This window comes from Varanus komodoensis, unplaced genomic scaffold (assembly GCF_004798865.1).
Source record: "Varanus komodoensis strain SLA01 unplaced genomic scaffold, ASM479886v1 scaffold23, whole genome shotgun sequence".
Lineage (NCBI taxonomy): Eukaryota > Metazoa > Chordata > Lepidosauria > Squamata > Varanidae > Varanus > Varanus komodoensis.
The window spans coordinates 12,017,155-12,035,907 of record NW_025335627.1 but is presented as its reverse complement, the minus strand read 5'-3'; the positions used below and the strand labels follow the sequence as shown (position 1 = coordinate 12,035,907).

At 41.6% G+C, this 18,753-nt stretch overlaps 1 protein-coding gene across 2 annotated transcripts in view; it reads left to right on the top strand.

Annotated features, from left to right (window-relative positions):
* INO80D (INO80 complex subunit D) overlaps window positions 1–18,009 on the top strand; it is a 49,436-nt gene extending 31,427 nt beyond the window's left edge. Inside the window, exons 8-12 of one of the 2 annotated variants that reach the window (XM_044432087.1) lie at window positions 215–348; window positions 2,002–2,219; window positions 3,248–3,405; window positions 6,136–7,251; window positions 12,087–18,009. In XM_044432087.1, the coding sequence (XP_044288022.1) occupies window positions 215–348; window positions 2,002–2,219; window positions 3,248–3,405; window positions 6,136–7,251; window positions 12,087–12,214 (1,754 nt within the window). In that variant the 3' untranslated portion in view covers window positions 12,215–18,009. Of the gene's footprint in view, window positions 1–214; window positions 349–2,001; window positions 2,220–3,247; window positions 3,406–6,135 lie in introns of both variants that reach the window. The other variant, XM_044432088.1, reaches the window with a different exon arrangement.
* The last annotated feature ends 744 nt before the right edge of the window (window positions 18,010–18,753 follow it).

The window sequence follows — 18,753 nt, the reverse complement described above, 5'->3', positions numbered from 1 at the left end:
GTCACAAGCCGTTCTACTTGATGACAGTTTTCAGCTTTAACTTTTGACTTTGCATGGCCTATTACTTGAAACATTTCTTACATTTCATGAAACTAGTTAAAAGTTAGATCTAAGTTGGAAACAGAACTTAAGGGACTGTATTGTTTTCTCTTCTGAAAATAAAATAGTTTTCTCCTCTAGTCTTGCATGTTATTCCTGACACAAAGCTATGTAGATATCCTCTTGAACCGGTCACAGCAGCTTTTCTCAAGCTGCACAGCCAAGTTTGCTGATGGACAGCAATGCTCCGTGCCAGTTTTCGACATTACGCATCAGACACCTCTGTGTGAAGAACACGCCAAAAAAATGGTAAGCATATTTGATTGCCAAACTTTTTGAAGAATTCATGCCCAACAACATTACTGGGGTATATGCTGAGTGGAAACCAAGTCCAAAACTATGTGCAAGAAGAGGAAGCAAATAAAATTCTTGCTCATATGCTTTCCAGTCTTAGGCTTGCCAAGTGGTCCACTAGTACTTGCACAGCAGGAAGAGACAATTCCACTCTGCTAGTGCAGCAGTGAGTTTAGGCCATTATTTCCAGGAAAGCACAGATTTAACACTGCAGTACAGTGTGTTCCACTTTCATACATCTCTTCTGAAGGTTGTAATTTGTGCTTTGAGCAGGACCATCATGTCCCTTCCATCAGTAATGATTTAAAAAGCCTTATTTATTTATTTATTTATTTATTTATTTATTTATTTATTTATTTATTTAGAAAATTTCTATGCCGCCCCATTTGCCAAAGCCTCGGGGTGGCTCACAAAACATCAATTAAAATATAATACATTAAAAATATAAAACGAATTAACAATATAAAATAAGTCACCCTGGCCAAAGAATAAAATAAGGAAATAATATTAGCAATTAAAATGACTTTTGAATAAAAAGGTCTTCGCCTGGCGCCAATAAACAAATAACGACCATAGATTGGGCGCCACCGCAGAGAAAGCCCTCCTCCGAGTACCTACCCTCCTAATTTCCTTCACGGAGGGTTCCCGGAGAAGGGCCTCTCCCGCAGATCTCAGGGGGCGGGTGGGCGGGCGTATATGGACATATATCAACCTCAGCTACCTTAAAAGATTACTCTGTGAGGGTCGGGGCACTTCAGAACTCCTTCCTAATTTGATCCAGGAATGCTGATTGGGAGCTGAGTCTGACTGCCAAGTATCAGCCTAACAATGATTGCTGCCCTCTTTGTGACTTTCCAATTTGTCTGCCTATTTTCTCATCATTGTTTAGTCTTCCCAAACCTGGTGCCCTGCAGATGTTTTCAACTTAACTCCTATTGGTTGAGCCAACACAGTCAATAGTCAGAAATTCTGGGAGTTATAGTCTAAGATATCTGGAGGCCTCCAGGTTAGAGAAGCCTTCCTTAAGCCTAATTTCACAGGCTTTTATACAGGTAAGCCACATTTAGGTGGACAAAGCATGCTCTGTTGTTTCACACAGTTTATAAATGTTGCTGCCGTTTGTGGTAGTCAGTGAAACACAAGCTCTTACAATTAACTAATTCTGCCTCTCAGGGACTTGAAGCCTGTTCCCAGCCTTTCCCCTTAGGGCCTACTAAAGTAATGTATCATAGTCCTCACCCTAGAGTCAACATCTGGCTGATTCCAAGGTTGCATCAATGATTTATTTGTCATTGGTTAATTCCTTGCTTAGTACCATGCAGCCCATTTTTTGGCTGTCCTAAACCAATTCCAAAAACAGTCTTTTTGATCACAGTGGTTTATTCAACTTTTGTAACAATAAGAGAGACATCATATGCACAAAATACGGTCTGCACACCATCCACCATAGGAGAGCAAGCGAGAATGTGACTTGCTGAGTTTTAAGATGAGGCTTTCAAGTTAGCAGGTGTTCTGTTTTGCTTTTCATGACATAGACATGGTTTTGAATGGCAAGAGAATACAAAGGGGCTTGCCATTCATGTGTTCTTTCTGTTCACATTCTGAAAGGATAACTTCTTGAGAGGAGACAGTTCTCGTAAAGTTCAGCACCAACAGCAGAGGAAACCCAGGAAAAAAACAAAGCCACCTGCGCTTACCAAAAAACACAAGAAGAAGAGAAGGCGAGGGCCACGACGACCCCAAAAACCAATTCCTCCTGCTGTGCCCCAAGGAAACCTCAGTATGCCCACCAGCGTCTCACTGCCAATGGAGATATCCCATTTACGGTCAGTGCTCAGCATTCTTAATGTTTAGGATGACTTAATGAAGATGGACAGATGAGGAAGCATATTTTATGAGAAGCAGAATAAATGAGAAATAGGATAACCAAGTTTGAAATTCTGTGCCCACATACGTGGGAGTAAGTTGAGTTGTATACATGGGGGTTTACGTCTGCATAAATATGCATAGGGACAGGCTGTGAATTGACTTTAACATACGTATGGGTGAAGGATAGCAATGAGAGAGGGAAAGGGTTGTAGGCAGCGGTTTCGTGCACTTGCAGTGTGATACTCACTCTTACTCCTGTGCTTTGCTGCCTGGCCAGGTCCCTAGAGTGCCTTTATCATGCTAACTTGGAGGCAGTTGTGGCCAGTCTTTATGACCCAACATTGCACTGCTGCTCTTGTAAAGTTATTTTCATACACTATAGCTCTTTCCTTCCTTAATAAATTGCTCTACCAGGAAGGTGGGCTTTTATTGTGGCTTTGTACATTTAATGCCTTTCCTACATCCAAATGTATTAAAAAAGGTATTTATATGGTTGATGCATATCTTACCAATAGAGTCTGTAAGGTAAATTTGTATGAGATGTAACACTACTTATTGGCTCCTTTTAGTAATATAATAAGCCAATCTTAATAGCGGCTGAGTTGGCTTCTTCTCTTACTTCTGTGCTGAGCATTTTCACAGTAGTTCAGCAGGCACCTTGTGCACCAACTCTCATGCAGCACTGGAGGTAGAAAAGTGGCACAATTGTTGCGGGCCTCGCTGCATGGGTCCTGGTTATGTGGACCACACATCACCTGCCAAGAAAAGTTCCTAGTGATGAGGGACTGCCGTACCTGCAGGTGCAGGAGGCTTTCTCCACAGTGGCTCCATGATTCCATAAATACAGACTGCCTGGGCCGGAGAGAACTCTTCAAGCATTGGAATGAGAGAGGGTGTGTACACAGATCTCTCGCAGTAGATCGATGGCAAGCAGCCAGGTATGGTGCTGAAGCTAAGGGGGTGACTGGCTGCCCTGTCTTCTTAGGAGCCCTTCCACACCAGAGCTGAGTACAGATGAGCTGCCAGATGACATCGCCAATGAAATCACAGACATTCCACACGACCTTGAACTGAATCAGGAGGACTTCTCTGATGTCCTTCCGCGGCTGCCTGATGACTTGCAAGACTTTGATTTCTTTGAAGGTACCACTTCACTCTGGTTTTATTTAAACATCCATGCTGATGGGAAAGAGCAGTTGAAATACAGCTGCAGGATTATGGGGTGCTCTCTATGCATTTTTGGAAGTTGCTTAATATTTCAGATATTAAAAAAGCAAGTGCTGAATTTTGAGGATGGAAAAGTGGTATCTTAGGCATCAAGATCTAAAGTATATATTTGTGAATGGAGAGAAATCCAGCACAAAATTCTGTGATTATTGCATGATTGTATACCCTTAATGCTTTTATTTTCTGTCCCTCAAAGCAATAAGTTATTTTCTTTGCATTGTAAAATGTAGCCTTTTAATATTTTATGTAAGTTTAGGAATGCAAATTTTTACGAATGATAAGGAATGTTGATCAATGTAAACATGGTGCGGCTTTTAAGTTTTGACTTTGTTTCTCTATCTGAAGTAGAGGTTTATTCTTATTTTCAACCTATACCAACAAGTTGAATGATGTGAATTTAAAGGGAACTTTTAAACAAAAGTGTTAAAAGAAAGAAAAGTTATGGCCAAGTGGTTAAGAGTGCAGGACTGAGACTCGGATCTGGGTTCTAGTCACCACTCAACCATTGAGCTCACTGAGAGACTTTGGGCCAGTCACAGACTCTCAGCCCAACCTGCCTCACAGGACTGCTGTTGTGAGAATGATTGAGAGGAGGGGGAGAATTATGTGAGTCACCTTGAGTTCCCTTGAAAGGAAAAACATAGGACATACATACATACATACATAGCTACGCACTGAAAGGGACTGCCACCTCTGTAATGGGAAGGACAGCTTTTGAAGGAAAGATACAGAGAACTCTTAATTAGAAGAGACCAAGCTTCTTGCACCATGACCGAAGAGCCAGATTACTCTGCTGCCTAAAAACAGAGTCATTCCGTGTTGCAGTGCCTGGGTACAGGAAGGATTGGCCTTACCCATGTGGCTCTCTCTGCATATTGAGATTTTCCTCTGGATCCTTCTCCACATGCCCCCTTCCCCACCTTCTGAACTGAGGTGGGAGGCAACAAGGGGTAGGGACTTTTTGGCTGTAGTGCCACATCTTTGGAATTCTTTCCAAGGGAAGGCCCACACTTGGGGCTGCCTTCTCTAGCATTTTTGTGTCAGGTGAAGAGTTTGTTCATTTTTCCAGGCCTTTTTAATGCTGTTTTAAGATGCCTCTCTATGCCCTATCCCATTGCCATGCTGTAGTTGATTAAAGGCTTTATTCTGTTTGTATTTTTAGTGTATTTTGTTTGTTTAATTTGTATTTTTTTAGTATTGGTTGCTCAGAAAACAATATTGAAGAACAGGACAGAAAAGTACTAAATAAGTAAATAAAATCTGGGAGAGAGAAATACAGACAGCGTACAGTTCTGGAAACAGCGGTGCATCAACTGGATCTCTCTCTGACCCATTTATGTGTCTACATCTTTCCCACCCTGGGAATATCTTGCGTGAATGTGGCAATATAATTAGGGTGCTGTATGGGAATCAACGTTAAAAGAGAATGACATGCCTTTCCTTGTCATCAATGTTATGCCCATATCATTGAGTTTAGCATTGGGTTTCATTTCATTTACTTTTGCTCTTTTATGCACATTGCACACCACTCAGTCAATGAAATTAATAGACCCATTCTGTCCTATCCCAGGGCTAGAATTTCACTGAGCCCAGTGCATGTCAATCCTAACCATGTGACCATGTCTTTTGATTTTGTGATGTGCAGATCATGCTTTTGGTGCATACATGCATTGGGCTTTATATGTGTAGCCCTCACATTAATGTACCTGGCCATGTAGAATTGTCAGTGGAGCAAGTACTCTTGGACAGTGGCGTGGGGTGTAGCAGATGCCAAAATCTTAATGCTGTTATTTTTTAAACAAGTCCTTTGCTGGTGGCTTTGACTTCCTTCTTCATTCTGTATCTTAAATCTGGCACTGTTATCCTTTGTTACAAACTGTGGCTTGGATGGTACATATCTACAGAATCTTACTATGTAGCATGTTGTTATGTGTTTATATACTGCACATTCCAAATTCTAAGAAACCTCAGTTCTTAGGTTAGCAAATTCTGAGGCAGATTTTTGTATTCTATGATTGTCCATGAATCCTGTGGAATACATATGGACCTGACTAGGAATGTTCACAGGACTGTTGGTCAGTTCTTAGAAAACACACTTTCTATTTGAATTTAAGGATAAAAGCATGTCACCCAGTATTAGTGACTCGACACAGTGGTGGCAAAACAGCTGCCCAGCAGTTTTGCTTTAAAGGAGTGGGGATGGGGGCAGACAAGAGGCTAGGGGGAGCATGCAGCCTGTAGGCTGTGTATTGCTCATCTCTGACACAGAAGAATGAATTAGGGCCAGGCTAGACCTTACACCAAATAGCTGTTGCATGGATACTTTTTAAAATGTGTATAGATCCCTAGAAGGTGGGAGGGGATTTTAACCATTCTTCCCCTTGCTGAGGTCCCACCATTGCATGCGAAAGGGAGCTCCTGTAGCACAGATTACAGCTTTCCTCCTGACACAAATAACTGGTGCGGGTATTCCTGCAATTACAGTTAGGAAACCCATCATGCTATCAGCAATTTGAGCTGAATGACTAGTTGAACTTTAAGCCTCTAGTGCATTCAACCCCTTTGGCAGCTTGTCTTGGAGGTCCTGTTTGTCAAATGCATACATCAGTGGCATTTGGATTAATTTCTTCTCAATCCTTAATGCAGGTAAAAATGGAGACCTCCTCCCTACCACCGAAGAGGCAGAAGAGCTGGAGCGAGCCCTGCAGGCTGTCACATCTCTTGAGTGCCTGAGCACTATTGGAGTGCTCACCCAGACAGACGGTGTGCCCGTCCAGGAGCTGTCGGACAGAGGCATAGGGGTGTTTTCCACAGGTGCTGAAACTTCAGGAATTCAATCCTTGAGCCGGGAAGTCAATGCCGATCTAGGTGAGCTGCTGAATGGGCGTATAGTGCACGATGACAATTTCTCTAGCCTGGACCTGGATGATAGCTTGCTCCGTTCTGCTACCTTATCCAACCCACCTACGCCCCTGGCAGGGCAGATTCAGGGGCAATTCTCCGCCCCAGCCAACGTTGGCCTTACTTCTGCCACTCTGATGAGCCAGAGTGGGCTTGGGGAGAGAGCCTTCCCAGGACAGTTCCAAGGACTTCATGATGGCAGCCATGCCTCCCAGAGGCCACACCCTGCCCAGCTGCTCAGCAAGGCAGACGACCTGATCACCTCACGACAGCAATACAGCAGTGACCATTCACACTCCTCACCCCATGGAAGCCATTACGACAGCGAGCATGTGCCCTCGCCCTACAGTGACCATATGACGTCCCCCCATGCCACCCCCTACTCTGGCGATACCTTGGCAGCTACCTTCTCCACAGAGATGCCCATCATAGCACAGCATTTGCTCCCGCCGCAACTGGAAGTGCCGCTCAGTGGGGTGGTGAATCCCAGAACTCACTGGGGGAACCTCCCTGTCAACCTGGGCGACCCTTCCCCGTTCAGCAACCTGCTTGGCGCAGATGGACATCTCCTTTCCACCTCCCTGTCCACGCCGCCTACCACGTCGCACTCGGAGACCACACAGCCTGCCTTCGCCACCGTGACCCCCAACAGCTCCAGCGTGCTCCCGGGGTTACCCCAGACCAGCTTCAGTGGCATGGGTGCGGCATCCTCTGAACTCATCGCCTCCACATCTCCCAAGCAGCAGCTCCCGCAGTTCAGTGCGGCCTTTGGCCACCAGCTCAGCTCCCACAGCGGCATTCCCAAGGACCTGCAGCCCAGCCACAGCTCCATCGCTCCCCCCACAGGCTTCACAGTCACAGGTGCCACAGCTACAAGTACCAATAATGTATCTGCTCCCTTCACCACCTCCAGCTGAGCTTAACTGCCTGTGAATTTCAGGCAGTGGGGGATCGTGTGCCCCTTTGCCCCGCCCACCTGCCCTCCCTCCATCTTCTCTCTTCCTGGTTTTGGCATCCCCTTCTTCTTAAATACGTTTTTAAAAATAAAACAACAACAACAACAAAGAGGGGGCAAAAAGTCCTGATTCAGTACAGACCAGGCCTTTCTTGTTGCTAAGCTCTGCTCTAATGATCTTATGTGCTGTTTATGTATTGGTGCTCATTTACTCCTGGCAGGTTTGCTATACCTACCCAATTAATACCCCAGTTAGGGAATATAGCACAGATACTGAATATAACTGACCTTAGACCAAGAAATGAGAAGATGGATGTAATTGACCTTAGAACCAGAAATAAAAAGATACCTCAAATAAATCTAATGCAAGTTCCTAAGGTTCAGATCGGAACTTTCAGGCCTATTAGCATCTCGGGAGAAGGTGGGGAATTGCTTTATTTTTAAGGGTGCGACTGGGATGAAAGGTAGATCAACCTTTTTAATTTGGTAATTGGGCACTGTAGAATTAAGCCAAGGCCATAGTTCAATGTTAATTCTGTCAGCTTAACAGTGGGTTCTTGACCTCCAATGTGAGTGTAGGGATGTGTTTGGCCATGCGTGCGTGCGTGTGTTTTGATGGGTAAATGACAGTTTTTCCCTTCCCTAAGCTGGAAAATCCCTTCTAACCAGTGACTGTTCCTGCTGCATGCTACTTTGTTTTCTGAAATGGGGTTCATGAAATAGAAGGAAGATTGGAATTGATAGGGCAAGTCAGATTGTATTTATTGGCTCAGAGAATACCCACGGTGGGTGTTTGAAAATCTCTAAGTATTGGAATAAATACTTTGTTCATTCAGATAAAATGTTTACAGATTACTAAAAATGATCAATTTACAGCAGTCTTGCAGATAAGCTGGCCTTTACGAATACAGCATTGTCACTGATTTCTCCCGACAGAAACAGATTCCTTAACTGAAAGTGGCAGAACTGCCTTGGACCACTTTTTCCATCCAAACCAATATGAGGACTGCTGGGTGACTTTTACATAGTCGCCACCATCTCCAGATGCAGAAGATTTCTGTAGCACTAGTGGATTCTGGTGCTGCTCCATAACAATTTAGGAATAGTTAGATACCTTTAGAAATTTGTGTGGGAAGCCAGATGTGGGGAAAGAACTAGCATGTGAGCGGCTGGGGTTTTTTGTTTTGTTTTTTAAAGCAGGCATTTTTCTATCTTTTATCAGTGGTCTTGCTAATAAATAATATACACACTTTTCAAAGTCAGAGATTCTATTTGTATTTCTCCATGGTCCTTGAAGAGCTGCAACAATCAAATTGCAAGACATTGTTCAGCAAAAGGGCTATTTCCTCCATGAAATATTATTTATCAAGCAGTCTTCAATTAATGCCACTTCTCCCTCCCGCCCCAAATAAGCCTTGTCCTTCTGGTGATTTTGGTTTTAAAATAATGAAAGTGGATTATACAGTGCATTTTATATTGAAGCCAAATTCTGTTCAGTGGAAATAATCCTTCCTTTTTAGGTTTTTCTTTCTTTCCCCTACTGTCCTGGGCTTGATATAGAAAGAAGGGCCATCTATACTTCAGAGCAGGTTTCATGATATTTTATAGCAACAAGCTTGAGTTGAACATAATTCCATCTGATTTTATAATATGTTGGAAAGATAGAAAGAGAAGGCTCACTCCCATGAATTATTTTCATTGGTTGGAGAGTGGGAACAAAGAGATCCCAAGATTTTCCTTTGTGTCTGAAGCAGTTATTTCTTGCCATGGTTTTTGTACTCTTCTGGTTCTCATGTGAAAAATCTAGCACAGGCCTTTCTGTTCCCACACTTTTACAGAAAAAAGGACTGCAAGAGTTGCCAGCTTATATCCCATTGATTAGAACTATTGCCTTCTTTTAAAGATTGGTGCTGCTTATTACCTTGAAAGAATCAAGTAGTAGGAGCCTGCCCTTTTAAAAAACATGTGTAGATGGAAAGCATTATTATGATTTTAAGCCTGAGAAATTTCCCCCTCCTACCACATTTTGAAATTGAACTGTATAATAAACATCTTTAGTGTCATCATCAGCATTACATTTACAATGTAAATGTTACAAGCTCTTTAAAATGCTGTAGTGAAGTTCCTTCCATCATCTTTATCCTATTGAGTGCAAACTTTATTGTGAAATGAGGTTCCACTGGCAGGATGGAATTCCCCAACCCCTTCCCAAATCCTGGCCCTTGTGCAAAACAGAAAAGTTGATAAATTGCCTTGCTCTCCTATCTGACTCTTCTTTCCACACAATTGGAACAGATAAAGAGCATTAGACCTGGAAGGAAGGTGATTTGGTTTTGATAAACTCTTATTTGTAATTTATAATCATTGTCACTGTTGGCACAATTTTTGTCTGGGTATCTGAAAATGCAACAGAATACCCAGGATCTAAATGCTGCTGCTTTCTGTGTACATGGAAGAGCTTGGCAGCATCCTCCTCCAGCCAAAAAGAAAGCTGTCTCTGAAGATCAGGGTACCCTCCAGGGCAGTATGGTGAGAGGTCGTATTGACAGAAGGGAAATCAGATGAGTTATGAATTCAGATTAACCAGTTGCAAGCATTGTTGCAGCTCTTTGATGTTTCTTCTCAGCTCTGCTCACATTCAGCACAAAGTCCTGCTCTCTTTACTGGACCCAATAACATCACTGTTCTGCTTGTTTCGTGGGGGCTGCTTCTGGTCATCAAATGAATGATGCTTACCTGCATGATCAGAAATGGGCTAGCCTCCCCTCATGTTGTGCTTCTGTACTCCCTGTTTCTCCTGCAACACAGCTGCTAGGAGAAATTAGGGAGCTTTTGCTTCTGTGTCTTATTAACCACAGCATCTTTCGTTGTTTGAACCTAGCAAACTTGTTATTCCTTACCATGGTTTCTTTCAAGCAAGCAACTTCAAACCATGGTTTTATGGAGCTAGCTTCTTTCAACAATCCATAGTTAGAATGTATAGCAGTGTGCTGGGTTCAGAGAAGACAACAGGATGTAGCTAATAAAAAAAGCTTACAAGCTCTTTGCAATCACACCAGAGGAGAAAGGAGAGTACACAGGTCTGCACTGAGGGCTTGATAAACTGTGGCTTAGTGTGATGTCTGGTGGAAAAGCATTTGAGGGTACAGCAGGGATAATGAATGCATTTGGGCAAGCAGTGAGTCAGGTTTCGATTGTATGCAAGTCAGGTGGAATCCCAGTTTTAATCCCTTTTTCTTATGGAAGTGGCATTATTCTAATAAACACGTCATGCAGCAGGTTCTCCTCCTTTGCTGGCTGCTGCTTTCTTGCTACTACTTCTCCCCCACATTCAGAACACTCTTCCTTGTGTAATTTTGAGTGGAGGAAGAGAACTGGCCAACCAGAATTTAGGGCCTTAATGCCATAATCCAGGGTAGGATATTTGATAGCCTCTTGGGAAATCCAGTTCCTGGTTTACATTTTGTTTTAGTTCTTGTCTTTGTGAATTCTTCCCTCCACTTCTCTTGAGATGTTTCTAGTGACTCCCAGTTGTATGACATGAGTTACAGTAATGTGGAACATAAGGTTTCATGCTCGGGCAAGGAAGGTGATATGAGAAGGTAGCATCCTGTGTAAGGTAGGAACGTCCCAGGTGGGGGGAAATTTTGTAAACTTTCAGTGTGTTTAATAACATAGTCTGAAAATAATGCCTTTTTAAAAGTATGATGTGCATATGAACATCCCCGTACTTTATTCCTGGATGTTTACCTGTGGGCTAACTTCCCTCTCATAATCATATATCAATAGTCAAGACACATACTGTCTATATTAGCTAACACTCTATATGATGACAAAAGAATCATATAGATTCAGATTTGCAACTGGTGTCCAGATTTGCAACTGAAAAAAATGATAAACTGACTTTTTAAATTTATGTTGCAAATTGATCTGTGTGGTTCGAGGTTGTTTGTGTTGTTGTTTTGGTTGTGTGCATCTTGGCTTTCCAGTTCTCTAAACTAAGAATGCATGGTAGGAATGCAAAAGAAAGGAGCTTGCTTTGCATTACCACCAGATGGCTGCATTTAGAAAGGTTCCCCTCTCCCCCAAGAGTCTATGAACCGCACACATTCAGTCTTTCCTGGAATGTGAGAAAGCTAGACAGACAAAACTCAGGGCAGAAAGAAGAGAATAAGAAAATAATCCTGTGTAACTCCTTTCTAAGCCCCATTCATCACACATAGATACCTGTACAGAGGCGCACTATGTAAATGTACAAGCTGGTTTTATATGTTGAACTTGGTCTACTGATGTGTCTTCACCCTCTCGGGCCTCATATTAATCCCATTTGTAATGTTTCCAAATCCATGTTGTCAGAAATGCAGTGCAGCTTACTGTTCGACTTCCAGCACTGCTTATATTACAGACTGGGCAGATTTGCTGTGAAACAACTCTTTAATCTCATGTAAAAACAGAATAGAAAACGGATCCATTCTGCAGAGAGGTTGCAATTGGGTTGTTCTATGGAGTGTCTGTGTCCAAGGAGGGGAGTGGAATTGATTTGGAACCAGTTTCTCTAAATGGTGATGATGATCACGGTCCAGTTTTGGGCATGTCTCAGGGATTCCTTATTGAAATGAGGGCAGTTAAGGTAGTTAAACAAGTAATTTTATCGTAGAATGTCATCAAAATGTGAGCACCAGAAAGAGAATGCCCTATTATTTTTTCAGCCTGTAAAGGTATGTCTATTATTCTCTTTTAGAACCTGTGCTCAAGTCCAGCGTACAAACTGTTTTTCCTCCATCATGCTCAGCTTTAAGCTTTTATTTAAAGACTTCTTCCTCTTTCAGCCCTGCCTGCACCCGTGAGTGTTCAGAATACTTATTGTAGATTTTAAAGAGAAAAGGTATATTAATTTATGCTATTAACATCACCTCATAAATTATACATTTTATACTAAAAACTATTGAGTGTAATGAATTATGTTGCATATGTGTTTTAATAGCTATAAAATTATACACATTAACAAAAAATCTTGGACCCCTGCCCCTATGAAGCACCTTTTTACACTGGATCTTTGCCGTGTCAAGGTGTACAGTTATTCTTTGCTACCTTGCAGATATAAATATATAAATAAAAATTTAAATCATATAAGGTGAAAATGGTCTCTTGTATTGACAAAGCATAAAACTCTTTTTGACCCATATATTCCTCCACTGAGGACTTTTGTTTTTCTGCAATAATTTATCTGTGCTTTGTACCTATAATGGTTAGATATTTTTAGTTACAGGGTAAATAGATGAAATTTGAAGGCCAATTACTGCAGCTGGGACTTGTAAACCAAGTTTGTTAGACTCTTCTCTACCCTTCAATATATGTATTTCCAGTTAGGTTTCCAGGTTGGAAGTTCAAATGACAAAATGTTGAATCTAGGGATCCACAGTGTCTTAATTGGGAATTTTCTCCCCTCCTGTCCTCACAAAGGAATTCCCACTGTGACTTTATATATAGAACTTAGGTAACTTGTGTGCACGTATGTATACCACACACACACACACACACACACACACACACAAATATGCATTGGGGTGAAATTGTATGTGTGATATATGAATGTGTATATTGTATGTAGCTATGGTTTGTTTGTTTGCTTTTTTTGTAAAGAGAAAAGTAGTTGAGGGTTGATAGAATGTCTTTGTGGAAATGTGATCACTTAGTTAGGGCTCATTTTGTATTCACTCCTGTACAAATAACCAAACTGCATATAATTTTCTGTTATAAGGCTAACTCTCTGATATCATGCTTGCTTGCTTGTTTCTGATTCTCTGAATCCAATTGGATTGAGTCTTGTTAAAATGACAGAAAAATGCCATGTTTCCAAGACAGCCTTTTAAATTCATAAATAAAGGGGAAGAACATTGCTTAAGGAGAATTTAAAGTGGAATTTTTATCTTTGGTGGGAATGTCAGCCATGGGAACCAGCTAAACAAATTTAGGACAGTATTAGAATTGTCTGCCTCCAATTATGAAACAGCATTCTTGTCAGTTGTGAACCCTTCTGTTATGTGGCTTTTCCCTCCATATCACATTGTCATATCAAAGTTCAATGCATCCTATTTCAGAAGAGCACTGAATGTCTGAAAAATACTTGCTAGTGGGACTAACTCCGTTTTCAGTTCCAGAGACCAACACTCTAATAACCATTTCAATTTCTGATCATGTCAGACCTTGAGAGGACTGGGAGTCCTTTCTTGGCAGGTGCCGGTGTAAGTCCTGCTGTGAGCTTATCATGGTCAGCAAGTGGGGGGGGGGGAGTGTTCCGGAGCCACCGCCTCCCTCGACTGCCTCTCCCTGTAACTGAGGTTAAGCAGCTAGTGCATGAGGGAAACCTGTATTCCTGTTCCTCTCCTTGACTGCAAGGAGGCGATAGGAAGTATCCACGTCCATCTTCAGCTAATTGCAATTTTTAATGTTCCTGGTTTAGATTATTAATAAGCAGAGACAGGAATGGACCTTTTGCCTACAGATGCAGCCTTTGCTCCACCTTTAGTGGCATGCCAGGATGTCTCTAACCACAGTTTCCCATTTCATCTAAACTTGGAAAGCATAGTTACTCGCTTTAGAATTAGCCAAGATCCTAAGTCAGTGGTTTTTCTTTAAAAAAAAAAAAGGTTTTGGCTTGTTGGAAAGCTGGCAACCATAGTTCCCACTGAAGTTTGGTTTTGGGCAAAACTGAAATTATGCTTAGTATAGTTGGTTTAACTGCAGCCCATACAAAGGGAGGCTTCATGCATGAGCAAAATGTTAGTGCATATCCTGAATTATTAAACTATCAGATTTTTGCCTGAATGTGACCAGTATTTGAACTGGGAGTTGCAAGAAGCTAGGGTCATGAACTGTGGTTTGAAGCTGCCATTTTCCAGTCAAGAATAGTTAACACTAAGAGCAACCTGTCCAACTTTGGCTGTAATGACAAACTGCAGTTAGTTGAGAATGGAAGTGGCTGCTTCTGAATGCCTGAGGCTTGGGCACGCAATTCTGAATGGGGGCTTGGCAGCACATTGAACTGCACCACTGCCTGTGCTGCCAAATGCCTTCGTTTTGGTGAAGGAGGAAGAGGCATTTCCTTCCAGAGACTGGAGGGGTTCTCTGGAGGGCGTGCGTGTTCCTAAGGCTGGCTCCAGATTTTGCTCATTTCAGTAAGTGGCGAGGCAACATTGCCAGTGTTTCAGAGACCTCAGCCATCTTCCCCCATTCCCTTTCTCATTTGGATAACAGAGCTGTACTAGCCAAACCAGAAACAGTTATGCCTGCAATGCTGTATGTTCTGTTGTTATAGAAATCATGTCACTTCACTTCAAAACCTCCATCCATCCATGGGTTTTTTTAGCGCAACAGCATGGGGCTTTTGATGACAGCTTTCATTGCAAAACAGGATCTCTCTCTCTCTCTCTCTCTCTCTCTCTCTCTCTCTCTCTCTCTCTCTCAAAGTTGGGTTTCCCCACTGCTAGCTTTTTCCAATTATTTTTATGAAACTCATATCCCTTGTACATATGCATGCAGTGAGAGGGGGGAAATGTGGGGAATCTGTGGTCGTTGCTTCCTGTTAGTGGGTGAACATGGGAAGTACCAGAGTGAATTTATTTATGGGGGAAAGTAGATTCCTTTTGTGTATACATGTACAGAGAGATGTATATCAGATGTGGCAGCACTTCGCTGAATGTGGAACTGCCCTTTCCATGTACAAACGATAAGAATGTGAGACTCCTAATTATATAGTTGTGTGCATATTTGTGTCCATACACTAACTATACAAGTGGCACACATACAAAATCTTATGTCACAATGAGTATCTGTGTGGGATAAAGATCTATGTATAAGAAGCTGAAATTGTAGTTCCATTTGAGGGTTTTGAATGACTTAAACTGCTGTTTTGATCACCAGTACTTTGGTTGGCATGGAAATCTCTTAATGTGTTTGCTTTTATTTCTGATATAAAAGCCCTACAGGATCTCTTCTAGGTTCTCCCCCACTCCTGTTGAGCCCCCTTTGCATAATTTTAACTCCTTCACTTTTCTATCAGAATACACCTTTCTGCATCCTTGAACACAGGAGACAAGTTCTCTCTAAGTATTCAGAGTTAATTCAGGTCTCATACCCAAATTCTTTAAACAGCTCATTTTGAAGCCAGTTACTTAAACCATTTTGGCTTGTTTGTTTGTTTGTTTGTTTGCTCTACCAAAGCATAAATCCCAAATACATTTTTTGTTATTTTTGTTTCCACATGAAACATGTTTAAAAACTCCTTAATTTTCCTCAAGATGTATATGGGGGCTCTGTCTCCTCTGGACATTCCTAATCACTCGGGGTTGAACCATCTTCTTAACTTCAGCACAAATACCACTTTGAACCTGAGGCTTTATAAAATCATCTAGTTGATATTTAACAAGATTCAATTGATACTGAATAATTTTTCCCTGCAAACAAGGTTATTTCAAAATACACATTAGGTTGTCTTAAGCTAACAGCTTCCTCACATGACCCCGAGGCCGGCTGTGCACATGGGTGACTTCAGTGCATCTCTGGTTCCTCCATGGCACATTCGGCTTTTCTTTCAGAATACAGCAAGGGATGTGTGGGAAAAGGTGGCTCAAGAGGCAGCAGTAGTTGCATCTCTTGCCCATACGGCAGTCACTTAATTTGCAACCTACAATTTTAGTTATGTGAATCACCCTTCAGTTGGACTCAGGTAGCTCCCAGTAGATGACTAGTGTGTGAAGTAGTAGATAAGCCCCACTGAAATCATAGCCTGCTCCACTGTAGAATGCACTTTCAAATTCTTTGGTCTTCAGGGCTTCCGCATTTGATCAGTGTTTTGTTTTGTTATTTTCCCTCTAAATCTTGAGAGTAATTCTAACCTGTAGCAGGAAAGTATAATCCCCTCGGTGTCCATGCACAACATAGGGACTGATATTGTAGGGCTGTTTCGGAATATGTATGTATATATACATAGCACACTATTTCAGGGCATATATATGTGTGTGTGTGTGTATGTGTGTATCTCTCTCTCTCATCCCAGTCTACATTCATGAATATCTGAGATATAGATACTTTGTATGTGATTCTTGGTTCAGTTTTGACATTTAGCAAAATGCTGTCCCTTCTGCAGTAGCAGATATAGCATAAATGAAAGAAAAAATATAATTCTCAAAAGCCATTTGATATTGTTGTTTAATGAGAGAGAGGCTGGCTTATTAAATGCTGCCTGGTGTCAAGTAGCGAAGGTGCCTATTTTTAAGTGGGGGGTCCTGTTGATTGTAAAGAATAGCCTTCTCCTTTTAATCCTTTTTTTTAATTGTAAAACACTTTCCCTCCAAGTGTCCCTACAATCAACATGCTTCCATCACAGTTGTTGACCTTGTGCATCTGACAGCACTGGTGTCATTGAGGAGAAGGCATGTTTTGATGCCTCTGCAGAAAAACAATATTGTTCTGCCACCATGAACAGCCCTTTCAAGGGTGGCCATTTTTTTTAAATGAAGAAATGTCTAGAAAGGAATTTTGCTTTTTTCAGTCAGAAAGTTCTTCACTTTTGTGTTCAAAAAGAATTTCTCCGCCTGTTTTCTTACATTGTATTGTTATTATGTAACTCTCTCTTTTCCTATATCCAAACTGAATTGATATGTTTGGGTATAAAATATGAGGAGTGGAGATTTAAGAACATACGTTTGATTCATGGCTGGAGTAAGCAGTTCAAAGCCAAATACTTTCATTTAGATGAAGCTGGAAAGGAGGACATCATTGGATGATTGAACTCTACCAGAAACTCTGGCAAGGCACCCTCTCTCATTCAGCTGTCCTTGAGGGGAAGTTGGTATTTGTGTCATTTTAAAGCTAGCTACATTACAGCTTGATATCAGAAGCAGCCTCATAACAAAGAGCTTCATGGCAGCAGCCACTTTCTGAAACGGAAGAAGTTGCAGTGGGAAAAACCAAGGTGAGGCAACAGTACATTGAGGGAAGTGCAGCTTGCTAAATGTTAACATGCATCCTTCAGGGTAATTAACTGCACGGAAGCAAGGATTAATAGTCTACACCCGTTTGCCGTTCCCACTTCAGCACACAGCTTGTGTTTTTCTTTCTCATACCTGGAATGAAAAGCAGAGAAAACCTTTAACAATTTGAAGCCTAAACAGCTGCTTAAAGGGAACGTGATACGAGCGTGCACAAAAAAGCAAATATAATATCTAATCTTGAGTAGATAGGGACAATCAAAAACAACAACTGTATCCCTGCCAATTCCAGCGTGAATAGAGGCCTAGGTTTGTTCTGCTGGAAGGTCCCAAGGCAGCATTTCAGAGGAGGGGTCGTGTAGCTGGCATTTGTACTTTCCCTGGAAATTGGAAGACTCTTTTGTTCCTCATACTTCTCAATGAATGTACTGTATTACCATTTTAGAAAAGAATCAATGAAATGATAAGATTGGTCTCCTTTGGTTATCTGGTCCTTGTTTAATTGGTTTAAGGGTTTTTGTATACAGAAGTTTACATTTTTATGTATATTCTTGTGTAAAAAATGATGTAATATGTGTATAAAACACTGTATGTATTATCTGTATATAGTGTGAGAAAATGATTTTTTTCTTTCTTTCTTTTGGATGTATTAATAAATCTTGCTGTGAAGTAGCCTTAGTTTATTTTATTAAAGTCAAATTCTCACCTGAAGGGGTTATTCACTTACTACTGTGTTGGTGAGCAGTGCTCTTCTGTATTGCAGCCCTCCTGCCACATAAGAGTCAAGACCGGGGCTCTTAGGGACAGAATGCCACATATGCAGCCCCTAAACTAGTTTCCAGAAACACACCCACCCACCCACCAAATCCTGAGAATCCAGAGTTTCAGGTTTGTTTTCCTTCCAAGTGGTGGGAGATCCAGACAGTGTGCAGGCAACGCTTCTGTATGTAAGCAAGGATGCCATACTGTAACACTGATTAGTTATGAAATATGTTAAAGAGTTAATTCAAAGCAAAGAGGTGTATTCACCCCAGAGATTCTAATAAAAAGTGGACTCTAAAGGACTGAAATCAACATTAATTTAAATCCAGATGAGCAAAGGCTTTGTAAACAAATAATGAACGTTTTTACACCTTGAATAAGCTTGCCTGTCTCGCTTCATGTCTTTTTGTTCTGGAAGTGGGGGCTCCTGCTGACAGAGGCTTGTATTCGGCCAACCTTCTGTTTTCCATGGGCTTTAGCAGCAGTGGTGTTTTCTACTCAAGGACGTATGTTGCAATCTCAGTGATTCCTTGACCTGTTAATTTAGCCATGCTGTGTTTCTGCTTGTATGCCAAGTGCAAGTTTCTTTTACTAGAGAGCAGAGCAGTGGCCGCTCTTGATATTGTGGACGGTCATTTCTGGACGCACTTTCAT